This window comes from Taudactylus pleione, unplaced genomic scaffold, assembly GCF_031769625.1.
Source record: "Taudactylus pleione unplaced genomic scaffold, aTauple2 ptg000393l, whole genome shotgun sequence".
NCBI classification, from domain to species: domain Eukaryota; kingdom Metazoa; phylum Chordata; class Amphibia; order Anura; family Myobatrachidae; genus Taudactylus; species Taudactylus pleione.
This window is the reverse complement of record NW_028284794.1, coordinates 13,465,130-13,482,374: the sequence shown is the minus strand read 5'-3', so window position 1 is coordinate 13,482,374 and position 17,245 is coordinate 13,465,130. Positions and strand designations below refer to the sequence as shown.

The window sequence follows — 17,245 nt, the reverse complement described above, 5'->3', positions numbered from 1 at the left end:
ACTGAAAGCAGCCATGAGAAGCATACTTGCCTATCCTCCAGGAATGACCAGGAGGCTCCCAAAAACCGAGTTTGGGGCCACTCAGCCATGCACTCGCAGCCGACGACTCGATTTGCGTTGAATTGCGCCATCATAGTCCTGCCCCCCACTCCACAATGCCTCCAGACCCGTCCATCTCCTTATCGCAATGCGCCCCGCAGTATTGCCATGCAGCCCCTGACCTGTCGTGGTGACAAGTATATGAGAACACTGGGCAACATTTTTATAAACAAAAACAGAAAAGAAAGAATTCCCATGCTTGGATCATTGGATGCTATGGTTACTGCCTGTTGCTATGTAAAGATCATTGGTTGCTATGGCTACTGTCGGTTGCTACGTAAGGATTACTGGTTGACATGGTTACTGTCTGTTGCTATGTAAGGCTCACTGGTTGTCGTGGTTCCTGCATGTTGCTATGCAAGAAACACTGGTTGCAATGGTTTCTACATGTTGCTATGTAAGGATCACTGGTTGCCACGGTTACTGCTTATTGCTATGTAAGGATCACTGGTTGCCACGGTTACTTGTTGCTCTGTAAGGATCACTGGTTGCCATGGTTACTGCTTATCAGTGGCGTAAGTTCATCCCAGACGCCCGGAGGCAAGCTATAATTTGCTGCCCCCTAAAACAAAAGGGAAATTATATATGGTGCATATCTATCTATCTATCTATCTATCTATCTATCTATCTATCTATCTATCTATCTATCTATCACATATGCACAAAAACACATATAGAATAGCCTTAAGTGGGGTGAATATACTGTGGCCAATGGAGGAGGTGCCACTTCAGTGCTGGAGCCCGGCGGCAGGTGCCCCCATTGTCTCCCATAGTTCTGCCCCTGCTGCTTATTGCAAAGTAAGGATCACTGGTTCCCATGGTTACTGCTTGTTGCTATGTAAGCATCAATGGTTCCCATGGTTACTGCTTGTTCCTATGTAAGGGTCACTGGTTGTCATGGTTACTGCTTGTTGCTAAGGATCACTGGTTGCCACGGTTACTTATTGTTGCTATGTAAGGATCACTGGTTGCCATGGTTACTGCTTGTTGCTATGTAAGGATCACTGGTTGCCATGGTTGCTGCTTGTTGCTATGTAAGGGTCACTGGTTGCTATGGTTATTGCTTATTGGTTAGTAAGGATCACTGTGACCCTGTTACTAGGGACCGGGTCTGAGGCACGTGATGTATATCACTGTATACTGTGATTTGTCATTGATGGCGGGTCGCTAGAGACCCTATAGAGGAGGGTACAGAGGGTTCCCCTGTTGCTATGGATACAGCGGCGCGCTGGTGACGTCACGGCCGCGCTGTGTGATGACGTGCCCTGGCGGGAGGAAGATGGCGGCGCTGTGTGTTGGTGTGCGGATGATGGAGGCAGCGGTGGCCGGGCTGCTGGAGCAGGATCTGACGGAAGGAGAGCTGCGGGAGACGCTCCGGGGGCTGCGGGAGCACGGGGCGCTGCGGGGGGAGGTGAGATCCCGGGGAGTGGGGGGAGGTGCCCTGTACATGTATAATGGATGTCACTCATGTCATATGTATGCAGCACACGTCATGGACCCCCTCACATGTATACTGTACACGTGTCCTGGCCGCCCCTCGCCTGTATACTGTACACGCGTGTTGTGGCCGCCCCTCGCGTTTGTCTACTGTACACGCGTGTCGTGGCCGCCCCTTGCGTTTGTCTACTGTACACGCGTGTCGTGGCCGCCCCTCGCGTTTGTCTACTGTACACGCGTGTCGTGGCCGCCCCTCGCGTTTGTCTACTGTACACGCGTGTCGTGGCCGCCCCTTGCGTTTGTCTACTGTACACGCGTGTCGTGGCCGCCCCTTGCGTTTGTCTACTGTACACGCGTGTCGTGGCCGCCCCTCGCGTTTGTCTACTGTACATGCGTCGTGGCCGCCCCTCGTGTTTGTCTACTGTACACGCGTGTCGTGACCATCTCACATGTAGCACAGGTGTCACGACTGTCATTTACATGATTTGTATGTACATTGCATATGCAGAGTATTCACTTCAATTATATGTACATGCATGATTGCGTTTCCCAGTCCGTGTCTGTATGTTCTACTCTGTCCTGGTCACAGCTTAGTGATGGTTTTATAGCTCAAAATATATTGTCCTTCATTACTGCCCCTGCGGGATGGATGGGGAACGCTTTGCAGGATATTATACAAATGACAGGACTCTTCCCATGGCGCCACAAAATGAAGCAGCGCGCTGTCAGACTAAGATGAGCCACTGCGCTATATTATACACAAACAATAGAAATAGTGTGACAGATAATGCACTAAATAACGCCCCAACATACGGACCAAATTGTATACAAGATTCTTCCTAAACACTCTTAATGCCTTGAAACCTGTTCTTCAAATGGTTCTTCATTAAAACCTATGGGGTCAATGTACTTACCCTAGGATGGATATAAAGTCAATGGAGATAAAGTACCAACCAACCAGCTCCCAACTGTCATTTTTCAAACACAGCCTGTGACATGGCAGTTAGGAGCTGGTTGTCTGGTACTTGTCTGCTATCTTTTTCCACTTTATCTCCATCCAAGGCTTAGTAAATAGAGCCCTAAATATGCATAAGAGAGAGTATAAAATGGTGTAATAGAGAGAACAGTTATAGGCACACCGACTGCATACAGAGATGGGGAAACAAAGGTCTCTTTCAATTCCAGAAGATCAGTATGGCAGGATATGCTCGTCAGTGATACGTCTCTGACATCTGTGTAATTACCCTACACCTGTGACCACATTAATCTCCTAGCAAGTTCTGTCACTATTCCTTCCACTGCTTCTCTGTGTATAGCTGGGTGCAAGATCATTTCCCTGGGTCTCCTAAAGCTTCTGTCACACGTGATAATCTTTACATTGTTTAATATTGATATAATGGGGGTGTATACATCTGTTATGCCCGGTAAAGCACAGATGACCGTGCGACTATAATATTGAATGTAGAGGATCCTTTCACGCGTCTCAACCGGTGACCTGTAGCAGAGAAGTCCGTCGTTAGGTTCATACACTTCATCACACATACAGACAGACAGATTTACGTGTCCAATTGTATGTGCTTAATAATATTTGTACCTGTTACTGTGCTGGTAATGGCCAGTGTATCATGGTTCTCTTATTTGTTATTATAGGGATCATCAGCATCACTTTCTTACATCCTCAGGAGCTGTAACTCGCGTCTGCTATCTCCTGCCTCGCGGTATGTTGCCCCCGATTTATTTTATTTCTATTAATGATTTCTTATAACGTTGAAGAAAACTGCTACAAAGGGGAATTGATGCTTATGGCCATGCAATTTCCAGTTGCTAAAGGGTACTGGTAAAATATCGGTCTGATTGGTTGCCGCTGGCTTCTGGTGGCCGCTTGTTCTTGTCACGCTGATCTTTGTGTTCTCTTTTAGGGTTGAGGGATTATCTCTCCTGTCTCTGGTTGTAGAAGAGTCCCCCACAGACGTGTTTCAGCAGCACTGCGTGTCCTGGATCCGCAGCGTCCTGCAGGTTATACAGGTGAGGGGAGGGGAACTGGCTGGTTGTTCCTCTATGACTGTATGTGAGTCGCCTGTCAGGATGACCCATTATCTTTGAAGGGAACTGAAACTCTTCTGTGAATATGTGACAGCAGACCAAGGAGGAGAGATTTATTATAGCGGCACGCATTGTTACCGAGGCGAAGCAGGAAGCAGTACCGATGAGATGTATTTTAGCAGCATGCATCGTTACCGAGGCGAAGCTGGAAGCCGTACCGATGAGATGTATTAACATCTCATCTGCGGAGTAGGGGAGTGAAAACTCCCCCCTCCGGCGATCCCCACCAGAGCAAACCGCTTATGCGCCATGTCTCCTTCCCGGCCGGCTCCATTGGGCATGCGCGAGATCTTGCAAGCATCGTAAGATCTAGCGTGCAGCTCATGGCTAGCAGCCACCACAGTCCCTGCTGTGATATTAGGGAACGACAGCCGCAGTGCCACAGACAGTTCATAGATTGCCCAGCATATCGGCACACTATCTTGCAGAAAGCAGCGCCGATAATGAAAGGGGCACATAGCATCCCTGTCATTTACCACTGAACCCCACTGTAATACATGGGGGAGAAGTGGTATCAGCTCACATAACGTGCGCTGATATCACTCCTCCCCCATAGGGCCGGGTGATGCGTCTCCCCCAAGTGCCTAATGTCAGTCTGCCATCTCTTGCTGTCCGTTTACCCTTGCAGGGCGCCGGACCTAGAGAAAGGGCACTTCTGCGCACTTGCCCCAAAAGGGGGTGTGGCCAATGAAAAGTGGGCGTGTCTTTATTACACGTCCCCTTTCCGTCACTCTTGGTGGCGTGACCGGCACTTACAGACATGCCGGACAGCCCCCAAGTGCTACTCCACCGTTTTCCCCACCCGCGGGACACTGCGGCCCGCGGGAGGGGACAGAACCTGCAGGCTATTTTTAGCGAGGCGCCACAGGCCAGGGTGCTTTCTGCCCTTTAGAAATAGGTCAGGGCGCGGCGCCCCGCTGAAACAGCCTAGCAGGAACGCTATCTTTGTCGGTGGACTCAATTGTGCACGGTGATGCTGTCAGATGCAATGTTCTATTCCGGTACAACACAGCGATGTCCCCCAACCCCATAAAAACGTTGTGCACATATATGTATAGTGCAAGGGAATAGGGAGGACATGACTGTCCATGCCATGATAGATACTTATATCAGTATATAATACATCAGTGACACTGAGGACAGGTCTGTCCATGCCATAGGGTGCTGTGACTTGCATCTACCTGACAGACAACTGCTTACATTGAGTAAGTAGAGCCGGACACATGTCTGTTACGCTCCGTTGCTACTAATGTTCCCGTTGTGCTTGTTCATGCGTAATCCCGACATTTCACTAAGCGGAGGTGATTCCAAACCGCTTGGAAAATGTGGATGTATGAACTGTCTTTTATATAAAGGTCTCTAGGATTCTGTCCTGTCGCGTGACCCTGCTCGTTCCAGTATCTCTTTCTGTGTCTCCACTCTCTTCCCCACATCGTGCAGACATGTCCCCAAAAGAGGTCAACGCACTCCTGTCCTGAAATAATCTGTGCTCTTGAGGTTATAGTTGTAGTCTGATTCTCTGAAGGTACACTAGTATGAGAAGTGGATGAAGAATGACAGCAAAGAGGTGCTGAAACTCCAGTCAAATGCCAACAAGTGTATGATCTCTGCCTGGGTTTATTGTGTCCCCATGGGCCTAGTATCTTCATCAGGTAGAATATTGGGCGTTAAGCTGTCAGTAGTACATTTTAAAACAAGTTCACTGTATGCTCCCCACTGCTCATGGCCCCCCTATATGTTAGTAGAGGGTTCTGTGAATCTCTTTATATTAATTGCCTTCTCTGCTCCCTACAGTCCCAGGACCCACCCAGGGTGATCAGCCTGGCAGTGTTTGTGGTACGCTCTCTTCTCGCCCATTCTTCTGCACTGCCTGAATTATCCCGGGAAGTCTCCACCAATCACATTCCAGGGCTGCTCACTTCCCTCCTGGGTCTCAGACGCCAGGTAAGACAGCAGGAGGTGTGGATCGTCGTGCACCACTAATGCAGCCTTATAACCGTCTCACTTGCGTCCTTCTGTTCTGTAGTGTCTGATTCCTGCGCTGGAAGGAATCCGGGCCTGTCTGATCTCTTATCCTCGAGCTTGTGGCTCCCTGCGGGTATTGTATCACTAAATTACTCTCTGCCATCTTAGTTCTGCACCAGCCCCATTGCTATGTCTTTCCAAACTCTCCCTGCCTGTATTTTCCCACTGACCGGTGTCTCTTGCAGGGGAAGCTCACTGCGTTTTTCCTGAGTCTCCTGGATGAAGAAAATGTACAAATCCAAGAGGTAAGCACAATAGTCAGTGAGCATTTAGTATAGGTGCCATATCCAAAACTCTATTAGAGGCAACTTTTTCTTTGAGGATGTAACACGATTGTCTCCGTCACCAGTTGGCCTGCCAGTGCTTCTCTCTCCTCCCATCGCTGGGATCTGGCTTCTCACAGGGGGTCAAACACACAGAGAACTGGGAGCGGCAGATACAGAGCATCATCTGTTCTCTACACGCAGTCTTCCAGCAGCTGTACCAGACCGCAGAGACCGGTGAGCACAGATACACGGGATAGGGGAAACGTTGTAAAGAAAAACCGGAATGCGCAACTTCCATCTGTGCTATGGCCGTTATCGGAGGTGGCTGGTGGGGAGCATATGTTACAAGATAAATGGCACCGCTTCAAGTGTATTATTAAAACATCACTCAGCTATGCACGTAGTCGCTGGACAGTATGTTCACTGACGCGTTTCTCCGCTGACCTTTATGCCCCCTTTCCAGTGGTCCCCAACTCATCACGCCACTGCACCATCCACAGAATTCTTGTTTTAGTGGGTTATAGACATTGAGGGGAATAGGTATTGCCAAGCCACACTCTATCTAATCACCCCAATAAATCGCCTATATTCCACAGTCCACCCAAGATTCTCATTTTGGGTAGTGGACAGGTTGCCCTTTGCCAGGCTGTACTTCAGAACAACTGACCTGAGACAGTCACTTCTCTACTTATATCTCATGCATTCTGCCACAACCAGTACCCACTGGTTAGCAACACTGGATTGAATAGTTTAAATCGCAGTCGGGTAACTTTGCGGCCAATCCATGAGTATACTCAAATTAGGTCCAGTTCATTTGTTATACGGGGACCAGTACGAGCCTGCAGACCCTTTTTATGTTTTGCTCCTCTGCATTACAGGCACTATCCAAGCAAAATATAACATTGTCTGTATCAGTAGTAACATGATGTGCCACCATTATGTCATTTGTATGTGTTTTAATTATTGCAGTTTGTCGTTGTTAATTTTCCCACTCCCAACTTTGATCGAGACTGACTCTCTGTCTGTGGCCTTGTGTCGTGCACAGATCCCACTCACTACGAGGGTCCTGGGACGGAGCTGGAGCTGCCAGTCCTGGAGGATGATGGGGCTTCTAGTTTCCTGCAGCTAGTGAGAAGGTTCACCGCCCTGGGACAATGTGTGCGCCTGCTAGTAAGGTACTATTGTGGAAACGCGTTTCGCATATGTTACAAGAGTGTTTATAACAACCCCAGGACCCTCCAAAATAGGTCTTGTTACCAACCTGTAATTACCTATCCCATGAGCCTCCCTTCCCCTCTACGTATTTTGTACATGTACTGATCATGTGTTTATAGGGAACAGTTCCCAGCACCCGTGCGGGTTCCACTGTCCGACATCCTCAATCTGGTCTGTCGAGTGGCCAACTTGAACACAAAAAACTTGGTGAGTCACAGAATATGGACTTATAACATGAGTGTGGTTTTATTATTCGAGGGGTTTATGTGTTTCAGAGTTATGGGAGGGGCTTTCATGGTAGGATGTTTATTATTTATTAACAGTTTCTTACATAGTGCAGCATATTCCGTTGCGCTTTACAATTGGAAACATTTATAGAACAAAACAGGGTAATAACAGACAGACATAGAGGTCAGAGGGCCCTGCTTGCAAGCTTACAATCTATAGGGAAATAGGCATTGATACACAAGGATAGGCGCTATATATTGCATTTTGGGGGGCTGCATGATCCAGTCACACAGGAATGTCGGCCAAATGTCAGGAGTATGTGAAGGAAAGACAATATGTGATGTTGTGTGTGGACTGTGAGAGGGGATGTAATTAGATATGGAAGCTATGAAGGTTATGTGGTCGGTTCTGGAATCTGATAAGCTTGTCTGAGGAGGTGAGTTTTCAGGGAACGCTTGAAGGATTGAAGACTAGAGGTAAGTCTTATTGTGCGTGGTAAGGCATTCCATAGAGTGGGTGCAGCCCAAAGATAGTCCTGTAACCATGAATGGGATGTTGCTCTGTCATGGCCTTAACGTGTATTTTATACTATGGCAGACCTGTAATATAGGGATGCGAATTAGCCAGACCCAAATTGCTGTCATTATCCATAGACCTGTAATCCTCCTCCTGCTTTTCTTTCTGTCCCTCAGAGCTGGCAGGGAGAGGAGTCTCTGCAGCTGTTGCTACTACCGCAAATCCATAGGAGCGCCCTGGAGATCCTAGAGTCCACAATCCTAGCGTGAGTTACTAGTAACAATCCCTTGCTGTTGTGTGATGAAGGGACCCCCCCATGCCACACATGGTGTATGAGATCATAAATCTGTATGAGGGTCGGCCTGTACACGGGTGAGGGCGAGAAACAACCGGTTGTCCTGTATCCGGTGCAGGGCGAGAGACACCCATTCGGCCTGTACCCGGGTAAGGAGTGTAACAGATGCTTTGTAAATGTGTGTACGAGCGGGTTAGGCACGGACGGGCCTGTACCTGTGTGAAGGCAATAGACGGGAGCACCATTGCTCTTAATTGTTTATGAACGTGAGGGGGACGGTTGTCCTTTATCTTTTGTGAGGGTGAGAGAGACCGTGATCTAGTATGTTGCCCACAGGATCAAGGAAACACTGCTGCCCATCTCCCCCTTGTTATAGATCTCAATGTACTTTTGTTTTTGTTTTTGGACAGTTTTTAGCAGCAGTGATTATTTTTGTTTCTACTTCAGGGTCCATAGGGGTCCACAGGGTGACCTTGGGGGTATAGCTGGATCCTGGATCCTCGGGCACCACGGAGTTAAAGCTTTCAGCTGCTCCCAGGATGCACTTGGGTCCAACCTCCCCTATACCCCGCCCCCGAGCCACAGGCACCTCAGTTTTAGATGGTGCCCGGCCGGAGTCGGGTCACCCTGCGGGGGGGGTCTGCAGGAGCAGCCCCCTAAAGTTTTTTTTAACTTAGTTAAATTTATTTATTTTTTTACTACAGTTTTTCTACAGAGCGGCAGCGCTGGGCTGTCTGTACAGACGCCCACGCTGCCGCTCCTTCTCCCTGCTGGCGCCGCGACGCCAGCACTGAACTGGGGATCGCGGCGGGGGAAGCCAGAGTCTGTACTAGCCGGACTCTGGTTTCCCCCGGGACTGCTGCCGGAAGACGCCGGGGAGATCAGGTAAGCCGCGCACCGCTGATTAGCGGCGGTGCGCGGGTTCCTTTCAAATGCAGTCCCATGCCCCCGGTCTAGGGGACAGACCGGGGGCGCTAGCGTTGGCGGCGGGCCCCCCCTCCAGCGGAGGCATACCCCGCCAGACCACTAGACCACCAGGGTTAATATCGCGGCAAGCGGGATGCCGGCAACCCGGGGGTTAATATGCTAGCCAGGGGAGGAAGCCTTCCCTGTCAGCGGCTCCTCCCCTCAGCTCAGCGCGCCTTTCAGCTCGGAGTCTGGCGTCGCTGAGCTGCAGCTACTCGGCCACTCCTCCTCTGAGGTCTCCAGCGGCCATTTTCTCTGTGGCAGCGTGGATACTCTCAGGGAGCACGCGGACCGGTCCCCCTGTGTACCTCTCCCCTGCAGAAGGACAGTGTACACAGCACAATAGCCCTCCCAGACACTGAATCTGGGCAGGTTGATTGTAGTGGAAAGGTGCAGTGAGTATATCTTCCTGCATGGTATGTGACTTTTGCTAGTGCTGCCTGTCTGTGTCTTTTTTCTACTTACTGTCAGCCTGTACCTATCCCTTTCCTTCTCCTACAAGCCCTACAGGTGTGCGGGGGAAGGGTGTTTCTACTGACCTCACCTATATAGATCACGTATTTGTGAGGTCCGTCACATACAGTTGTGTGCTACACGGTGCCATATTGTGGGCTGTTGTTCAGCACACTGGTGAGTGCGCACGTTTTCTTCCTAAGTCATGTCTGAGGAGGAGATTGAGCACTCCGGGGCTCCAGCATTGTTCTCCTGCAGGCGCTGTTCTGCAGGAGTGGATAGGGAGGATTTGTCACAGGGCGGCCTGTGCGGACGGTGCCAGGCGGTTCCTGGTACGTCTAAACCTCCCATTTCGCAGGAGCCACCATGGGCGATGTTTTCCCAGGTGCTGGTGTCCATCGCGGACCGTCTGTCGGTCCCGACTGCCGCCCCTACTAGGGCGTTGCCCCAGCCTGCCATCCCCCATTCCCCGGGTGTCCCACAATTATTGCAGACTCCCCCGGGGTCTCAGCCTGTTGGTCCCTATGCGGGGTTGCCAATGTATATTCAGTCCACCCCTGTGGCACAGCCGGCTGTGGTGCCGTTTCAGGCTCCTGTGACAGCTCCTCCACCCTGGGTGGATGCGCTTTCCCACACTGTCCAAGATTTGGCGGCAGCATCTTCGGCTTTTCAGTCGATGTTGCGCAGTGACGTGCCCTCCAGGGCGTCTAAACGCTCAGTCATGGCACAGGCTGCGCATCTTTCGGATTCTGAGGGGTTCTCGGATGATGGTGAGGTACAGGATGACTCAGCCTCAGATGCCTCAGTCCAGGAGGTAGACACTAAGTCTTCCATCAATGTGCGGGCTCTGGTTAAGGCGGTGCGGGCTATTCTTCTGATTGAGGATGAGGCACCCGCTCCCAAGTCAAGGTATCCTAGTTTTAAAAAAGCTAAGGTTACTTCTGCAGCGTTCCCCTTGTCTGATCAGTTGACTGATCACATGGCGGTGGCCTGGCAGACGCCCAGTAAGCGTTTCCTGCCACAGAAACGCTTGGCGTCCAATTATCCATTCCCGGAAGCGCATTGTAAGAAATGGGAAACTCCGCCTGCAGTCGATTCCCATGTAACACGCCTCATCAGGAGTGCTACTTTGCCATTGCCGTCTATATCGCTGAAGGATCCTACGGACAGGAAGGTGGAGACTTGTCTAAAGTCTATTTATTCTCTCTCAGGGGCTGTAGCCCGGCCGTCCATGGCCATCTCCTGGGTGGCCAAGGCCATTGAGGGGTGGGCCAACGCCTTGGAGGACACGTTTACGGATGAATCTCCGGACGTCCAGGGGGCGTTGTTAGGACAGATGAGAGATGCCGCCTCCTACATTGGAGAAGCATCTTTGGATGCTAGCCTGTTGACCTCTAGGGTTTCGGCGGCAGCAGTGTCTGCTCGTAGATCCTTGTGGTTGCGGTCTTGGAGAGCAGACGCGGATTCAAAGAAAGGCTTGGAGGCCTTACCTTTTAATGGGGAATTACTATTTGGTCCGGACCTGGACAAAATAGTAGATACCCTGGCAAAATCCAAGTCAGCCTTCCTCCCTTCAGCTACTACACCTGCTAAGGTCCGGAGCTCGGCGTTTCGTTCCTTTCGGGTTCAGGGCAAGGCAAAGGGTCAGTCCTTCCCGAGGCAGTCCGCACCCAAGACCGCCTCAAAGCCAAAGAAGCAAGCCTGGAGTGCTAGGCGCCCTTCTTCCAAGCCAGAAGATAAGCCTTCTGCGTGATGGGACGGGCCTCCCTCTGGGGGACCCCAGAGTGGGAGGCCGACTTCTTCAATTCGCCCAGTGCTGGCACAATACCACCACGGATGCCTGGGTGCGAGAAGTGGTCTCCCAGGGGTACGCCCTGTCTTTTCGGCACAGGCCGCCTTGCCAGTTTTTTTGCACAAGTCCTTCTCAGGACAAAACCAAGGCCTTGCAGGTTCAGGAAGCCATAGAGGCCTTGCTGACGGCGGGGGTCATTATACCCGTACCACAGTCTCAACGTGGGATGGGGTATTACTCTACGCTGTTTCTGGTGCAGAAACCCAATGGCTCTCATCGCCCCATCCTCAATTTGAAGTCCCTGAACAGGTTTCTCAGGGTTCCCAAATTCAGGATGGAAACTTTGCGTTCCATCATACTGGCGATGGAACCGGGGGATTATATGGTCTCCCTGGATATCCAGGACGCCTACCTCCATGTGCCTATAGCAACATCGCACCAACGGTTTCTGCGGTTTGCTATTCTCCACAACCACTACCAATTCAGGGCTCTACCCTTTGGTCTCTCCACGGCACCAAGGGTATTTACCAAGGTGATGGCGGTCATGGCGGCTCACCTTCGGAGCCAGGGGATACGGTTGCTACCGTATCTAGACGACCTCCTCTTGCTGGCAAGCTCCCCGGAGGTACTGATCCAGCATCTCCACCTGACGGTCGCTTGTCTACAGGCGCACGGCTGGTTGATCAACTGGAAGAAATCCTCCCTCATCCCATCACAACGGATGGTTCATTTGGGGGCCCTGCTGGACTCTCGTCAGCAACGGATTTTTCTGACTCCAGAGAAGGTCTCCTCCTTACAGCTGCGGATTCACAGTTGTCTGAGCAGTGGCAGAGTGTCGGTGCACTCAGCGATGAGAGTTTTGGGGTCCATGGTGTCGGCATTCGACATGGTGGAGTTTGCCCAGTTCCATTCCAGGCCCCTGCAGGGGCTGATTCTTTCAGAATGGAACGGATTGCCACACAGGATCCGCTCTCAGATGCTGGTGTTGTCCTCGGAGGTGCGTCTGTCCCTAGCCTGGTGGCTGCAGACAGCGCATCTCCTGGAGGGGCGCCCCTTTTGGATCCCGGAATGGGTTCTGCTCACGACAGATGCCAGTCTCCGGGGTTGGGGGGCGGTGACAGGCTCCTTGTCACTTCAGGGTCGTTGGTCGGCGGAGGAAGCGATTCTTCCCATCAACATCCTGGAACTGCGGGCAGTATACAGAGCCCTGCAGTCGTCCGGCACCGCTCTTCACGGAAGGGCCGTTCAGGTGCAGTCAGACAACGCCACCACGGTGGCGTACATCAATCACCAGGGAGGGACTCGCAGTCGAGCTGCGATGTCGGAGGTGTCCCGCGTCCTGGCTTGGGCGGAGCGCTATCTTCCAGCTCTCTCTGCAGTTTTCATCCCAGGAGTCCTCAATTGGGAGGCAGACTTCCTCAGCCGTTACGATGTGCATCCCGGGGAATGGTCGCTTCATCCAGAGGTATTCCAACTACTCGTGGACAAGTGGGGGCTGCCAGAGCTGGACCTGATGGTGTCCCGTTACAATCACAAGCTGCCTGTGTACGGGTCAAGGACAAGGGACGCAGGCGCAAGTCTGATAGACGCGCTGTCGGTGAAATGGCTGTTTCAACTGGCTTACTTGTTCCCTCCGATATCTCTGCTGCCTCGGGTCCTGCGCAAGTTCAAACAGGACGGAGGCACACTGATCCTGGTGGCCCCAGCGTGGCCCAGAAGGCCGTGGTACTCCGATCTGCGGAGCCTGTCCATCGACGCTCCGTACCTCCTACCTCAACGGCGGGACCTGTTGTCTCAGGGGCCCTGTCTTCACCCGGATCTGGGTCGACTATCTTTGACGGCGTGGCTCTTGAGACAGCCGTCCTGAGGTCTCGGGGCTTTTCTAGCTCCGTTATTACCACCATGCTGAGGGCGCGCAAGCCTGCTTCCGCGAGGATCTATCACAGAGTGTGGCACACTTACTTTCAGTGGTGCGAGGCCAGAAACTATGATCCCCAGGTGTTCCGAGTTTCGCGTATTCTGGCTTTCCTTCAGTCCGGTTTGGACTTAGGATTACGTCTTTCTTCACTGAAGGTACACGTGTCTGGTCTGTCGGTGTGGTTCCAGCGCAGGATCGCTGCTATGCCGGACGTACACACCTTTTTCCAGGGTGTTTTGAGAATCCAGCCTCCCTTTGTGCCACCTGTGGCCCCGTGGGATTTGGCGGTGGTTCTTAGGGCCTTACAGGGTCCTCCTTTTGAGCCCTTGGAGTCAGTGGAGCTCAAGTGGCTAACTTTTAAAACTGTTTTCCTCTTGGCAATTGCTTCTGCCAGGAGGGTTTCAGATTTGGGGGCGCTTTCTTGTCGTCCCCCTTTTCTGATTTTTCATCAGGACAGAGCGGTGCTTCGCACTCGTCCTGATTTCCTGCCTAAGGTGGTTTCCAGGTTCCACATTAATCAGGAAATTGTTGTACCAGCCTTTCAGTCACCTGATCTTTCGGCTGGGGAGACTTCCTTAGACGTTGTAAGGGCACTCCAGGTTTATGTGGACCGGACTAGTTCTGTGAGGAAGTCGGATTCTTTGTTTATCCTCTTTGGTTTTCACAAGAGGGGTTGGCCTGCCAACAAACAGACTCTAGCCCGTTGGCTTCGTTCTGTTATTATTGAGGCTTATATGCAGGAGGGTTTACCTGTTCCAGCCTCTGTTAAGGCTCATTCCACTCGGTCCGTGGGCCCTTCTTGGGCTGCTAGCCGTGGCGCCTCTGCTGTTCAGCTCTGTAAGGCGGCCACCTGGTCTTCCATTCAGACCTTTTTGAGGTTCTATGCGTTTGACACCTTTGCCTCTCAGGATGCATCCTTTGGGCGCCGGGTTCTCCTATCAGCACAGGAGCGTCCCCGCCCTTAGTTGGACTGCTTTGGGACATCCCCAAGGTCACCCTGTGGACCCTGAAGTAGAAAACAAGAGATATGGTAAGAACTTACCTTTGTTATCTCTGTTTCTACGAAGTCCATAGGGTCCACAGGGCACCCGCCCTGACGCACCTGGCTTCATATGGGCTCTGTGACTGGTCACCGGTTTTCCGTCTCCCATTTCTGTGAGTATGGTTCTTGTGTGTTCCAGTCTTCCTTCTCTCTGTTTCGTCTCCTCCTCCGGCCTGGGCTGCTTACCAACTGAGGTGCCTGTGGCTCGGGGGCGGGGTATAGGGGAGGTTGGACCCAAGTGCATCCTGGGAGCAGCTGAAAGCTTTAACTCCGTGGTGCCCGAGGATCCAGGATCCAGCTATACCCCCAAGGTCACCCTGTGGACCCTATGGACTTCGTAGAAACAGAGATAACAAAGGTAAGTTCTTACCATATCTCTTGTTTTTAGCTACATTGAAATTGTCCATATTCTTCACCCCAAGGTGTGGTCCTCGTCTCCTGCCATTCTCTACCGTGATCTGCAGATTATTTCCTCAACTTCTCAGCTCTTGGTCGTCTGCGAGAGGTGCAGGTGGAGTTCCAGCTGGGCAGGAGAGGCCCTACAGGTGGGTACACGAGCGCAGAGGCAGAGGTGGCTGGAGAGTGAGGTGAGCCAGCCATAAAAAACATTGACACTGTCGACATGTGAAATGTTAACATTTGTCAAAATGTCGACATTTGCGATAGGGTTACGGTTGGGGATAGAATCAACACTAAAAATACACGATCAACATTTCAAAAATGTCTACATGACATCTGTCGACATAATGACCACGTCCACGTTCTCAGTTCGACATTCCGGATGGAGACATAATATACCGAACCCCATTCTCTCAGGAAACGGATATACTGACCTGAGTGTTACTTCTCTGTAAAACCATATAATACAGGGGACAGTATTCTAATCCTCCCTGTAAGGTTGATTATATAACTATTATAGGCTTTATACTATACTGTCAGTAGAGCTCTCCTATAAATTGAACTGCAGGAGTTTTGGGGGGCCTATACAGGGTATACTGCTACACTCGCTGCTATACTACAACACAATAAGACGTTTATACCTCCTGATAATTCATAAACTATCCTTTCTTCAAAAAACTGATAACCTCTTGCACCACTATAATAGCTGTGTAACCTCACACCACCACTATAATAGCTGTATAACCTCTCGCACCACCACTATAATAGCTGTGTAACCTCGCACCACCACTATAATAGCTGTGTAACCTCGCACCACCACTATAATAGCTGTGTAACCTCGCACCACCACTATAATAGCTGTGTAACCTCGCACCACCACTATAATAGCTGTGTAACCTCGCACCACCACTATAATAGCTGTGTAACCTCGCACCACCACTATAATAGCTGTGTAACCTCGCACCACCACTATAATAGCTGTGTAACCTCGCACCACCACTATAATAGCTGTGTAACCTCGCACCACCACTATAATAGCTGTGTAACCTCGCACCACCACTATAATAGCTGTGTAACCTCGCACCACCACTATAATAGCTGTATAACCTCTCGCACTACCACTATAAAAGAGGTGCGTAACCTCTCGCTCTACCACTACAAGGGCTGAATTACTGCTGGATATAAGGATCAGTGTTAAGGCTGTGACATTCAGGTCGAGGCCAGAGGACGTGTTACCAGTGAGTGAGGCAGGGAGACTTACTATTGATCTGTAAGCAAAGCGAGAGGGTGGGGTCTGGTATTTGAGAGAGAGGTTTTTATTAAAAACTGAATAGCCCCCCCCCCCCATAACCATAGTAAAAGGAATAACTTAAAACACTGGCAAATTATATTCTAGTACATAGTATACTAACAGCGAGAAGTCAATTGTTAGCAATGGCAAACCAGTACCACAAGGCAGGGGAGAGTCCACCATCCCCAAAGTCTCACAACATAAAACAAACTTTATGCACCTATTCTGGAACTGTCCACAAGATGGCACCACCAACATAACAGTTAAAAAATAGCGCAGGAGCAGCAAATTCCTAAGTATCCACATGAGGGCGCTAAATGGGAGATGTTCTCTTTAGTGATTCATATATACATTGAAATCGATGCTGGAGCAGTGCTTGGGATATTATAAGTTTGTACAGTCCTTCTGTTTTGTGTCTAGTAGTATTGGTAGGTAAGCCAGCGATCGTCCTAGGGTGCATGTGTGGGTAGTGTGGAGGTACTTGGCGGACAGACAGAAAAAAGGAGAATTATGGTAAAACTTACCCTTGTTAACTTTCTTCGAAGTCCATAGGGTCCACAGGGAGACAATGGGGTGTAGGTGGTGCTTGGAGAACCGGACACCAACAGCAAAGCTTTTTTTCTATCCCAGGATGCTCCGGTCCTTCCCAAATCCCCCCCCACCCCCCCAATACCCCGTCCACAGCCTGGGGCAACTCAGTTGTGTTAACAAGCCCGAGGCAGGAGCAGGATAGGAGAGAAGGAAGACTGGTACACTGAAGAATCACACACAGAATGAAGCAAGTGACCAAGAGAAGAAACCCATAGAAGCCAGGTGTGTCGGAGCGGGTGCCTTGTGGACCCTATGGACTTCGAAGAAAGAGAGTTAACAACGGTAAATTTTACCATAACTCTCCTTTTCTTCAGGGTCCATAGGGCTCCACAAGGAGACAATGGGGATGTCCCAAGCTGGGCGGGGATGCTCCCGAGCTTGGAGGAGAACCTGGTGCCCGAAGGCAGCATCCTGAGAGGCAAATGTATCAAAGGCATAAAATTTAAGAAAGGTGTGGCCAAGGCAAGGCTGCCCACAAGGGACCCACAGAGCGAGTAGAATGAGCAGATACTGTAGCTGCCTCAGGAAGGCCAGTCTGTGGGTAAGCTTGTGAGATAGTAATGCGATCTTGCCAGAGTCTGTTTGTTAGCTGGCCATCCCTTCTTGTGG

At 50.8% G+C, this 17,245-nt stretch overlaps 1 protein-coding gene across 1 annotated transcript in view; it reads left to right on the top strand.

Moving 5' to 3' along the window:
• Positions 1-1,303: 1,303 nt before the first annotated feature.
• The window catches only part of PELP1 (proline, glutamate and leucine rich protein 1), a 45,556-nt gene continuing 29,614 nt past the window's right edge, over positions 1,304-17,245 (top strand). Inside the window, exons 1-11 of the mRNA XM_088446172.1 lie at positions 1,304-1,510; positions 3,187-3,254; positions 3,456-3,561; positions 5,434-5,583; positions 5,666-5,737; positions 5,850-5,909; positions 6,014-6,164; positions 6,976-7,105; positions 7,265-7,352; positions 8,066-8,154; positions 14,778-14,900. Coding sequence (XP_088302298.1) covers positions 1,355-1,510; positions 3,187-3,254; positions 3,456-3,561; positions 5,434-5,583; positions 5,666-5,737; positions 5,850-5,909; positions 6,014-6,164; positions 6,976-7,105; positions 7,265-7,352; positions 8,066-8,154; positions 14,778-14,900 — 1,193 coding nt within the window. The 5' untranslated portion in view covers positions 1,304-1,354. The remainder of the gene's footprint in view (positions 1,511-3,186; positions 3,255-3,455; positions 3,562-5,433; positions 5,584-5,665; positions 5,738-5,849; positions 5,910-6,013; positions 6,165-6,975; positions 7,106-7,264; positions 7,353-8,065; positions 8,155-14,777; positions 14,901-17,245) is intronic.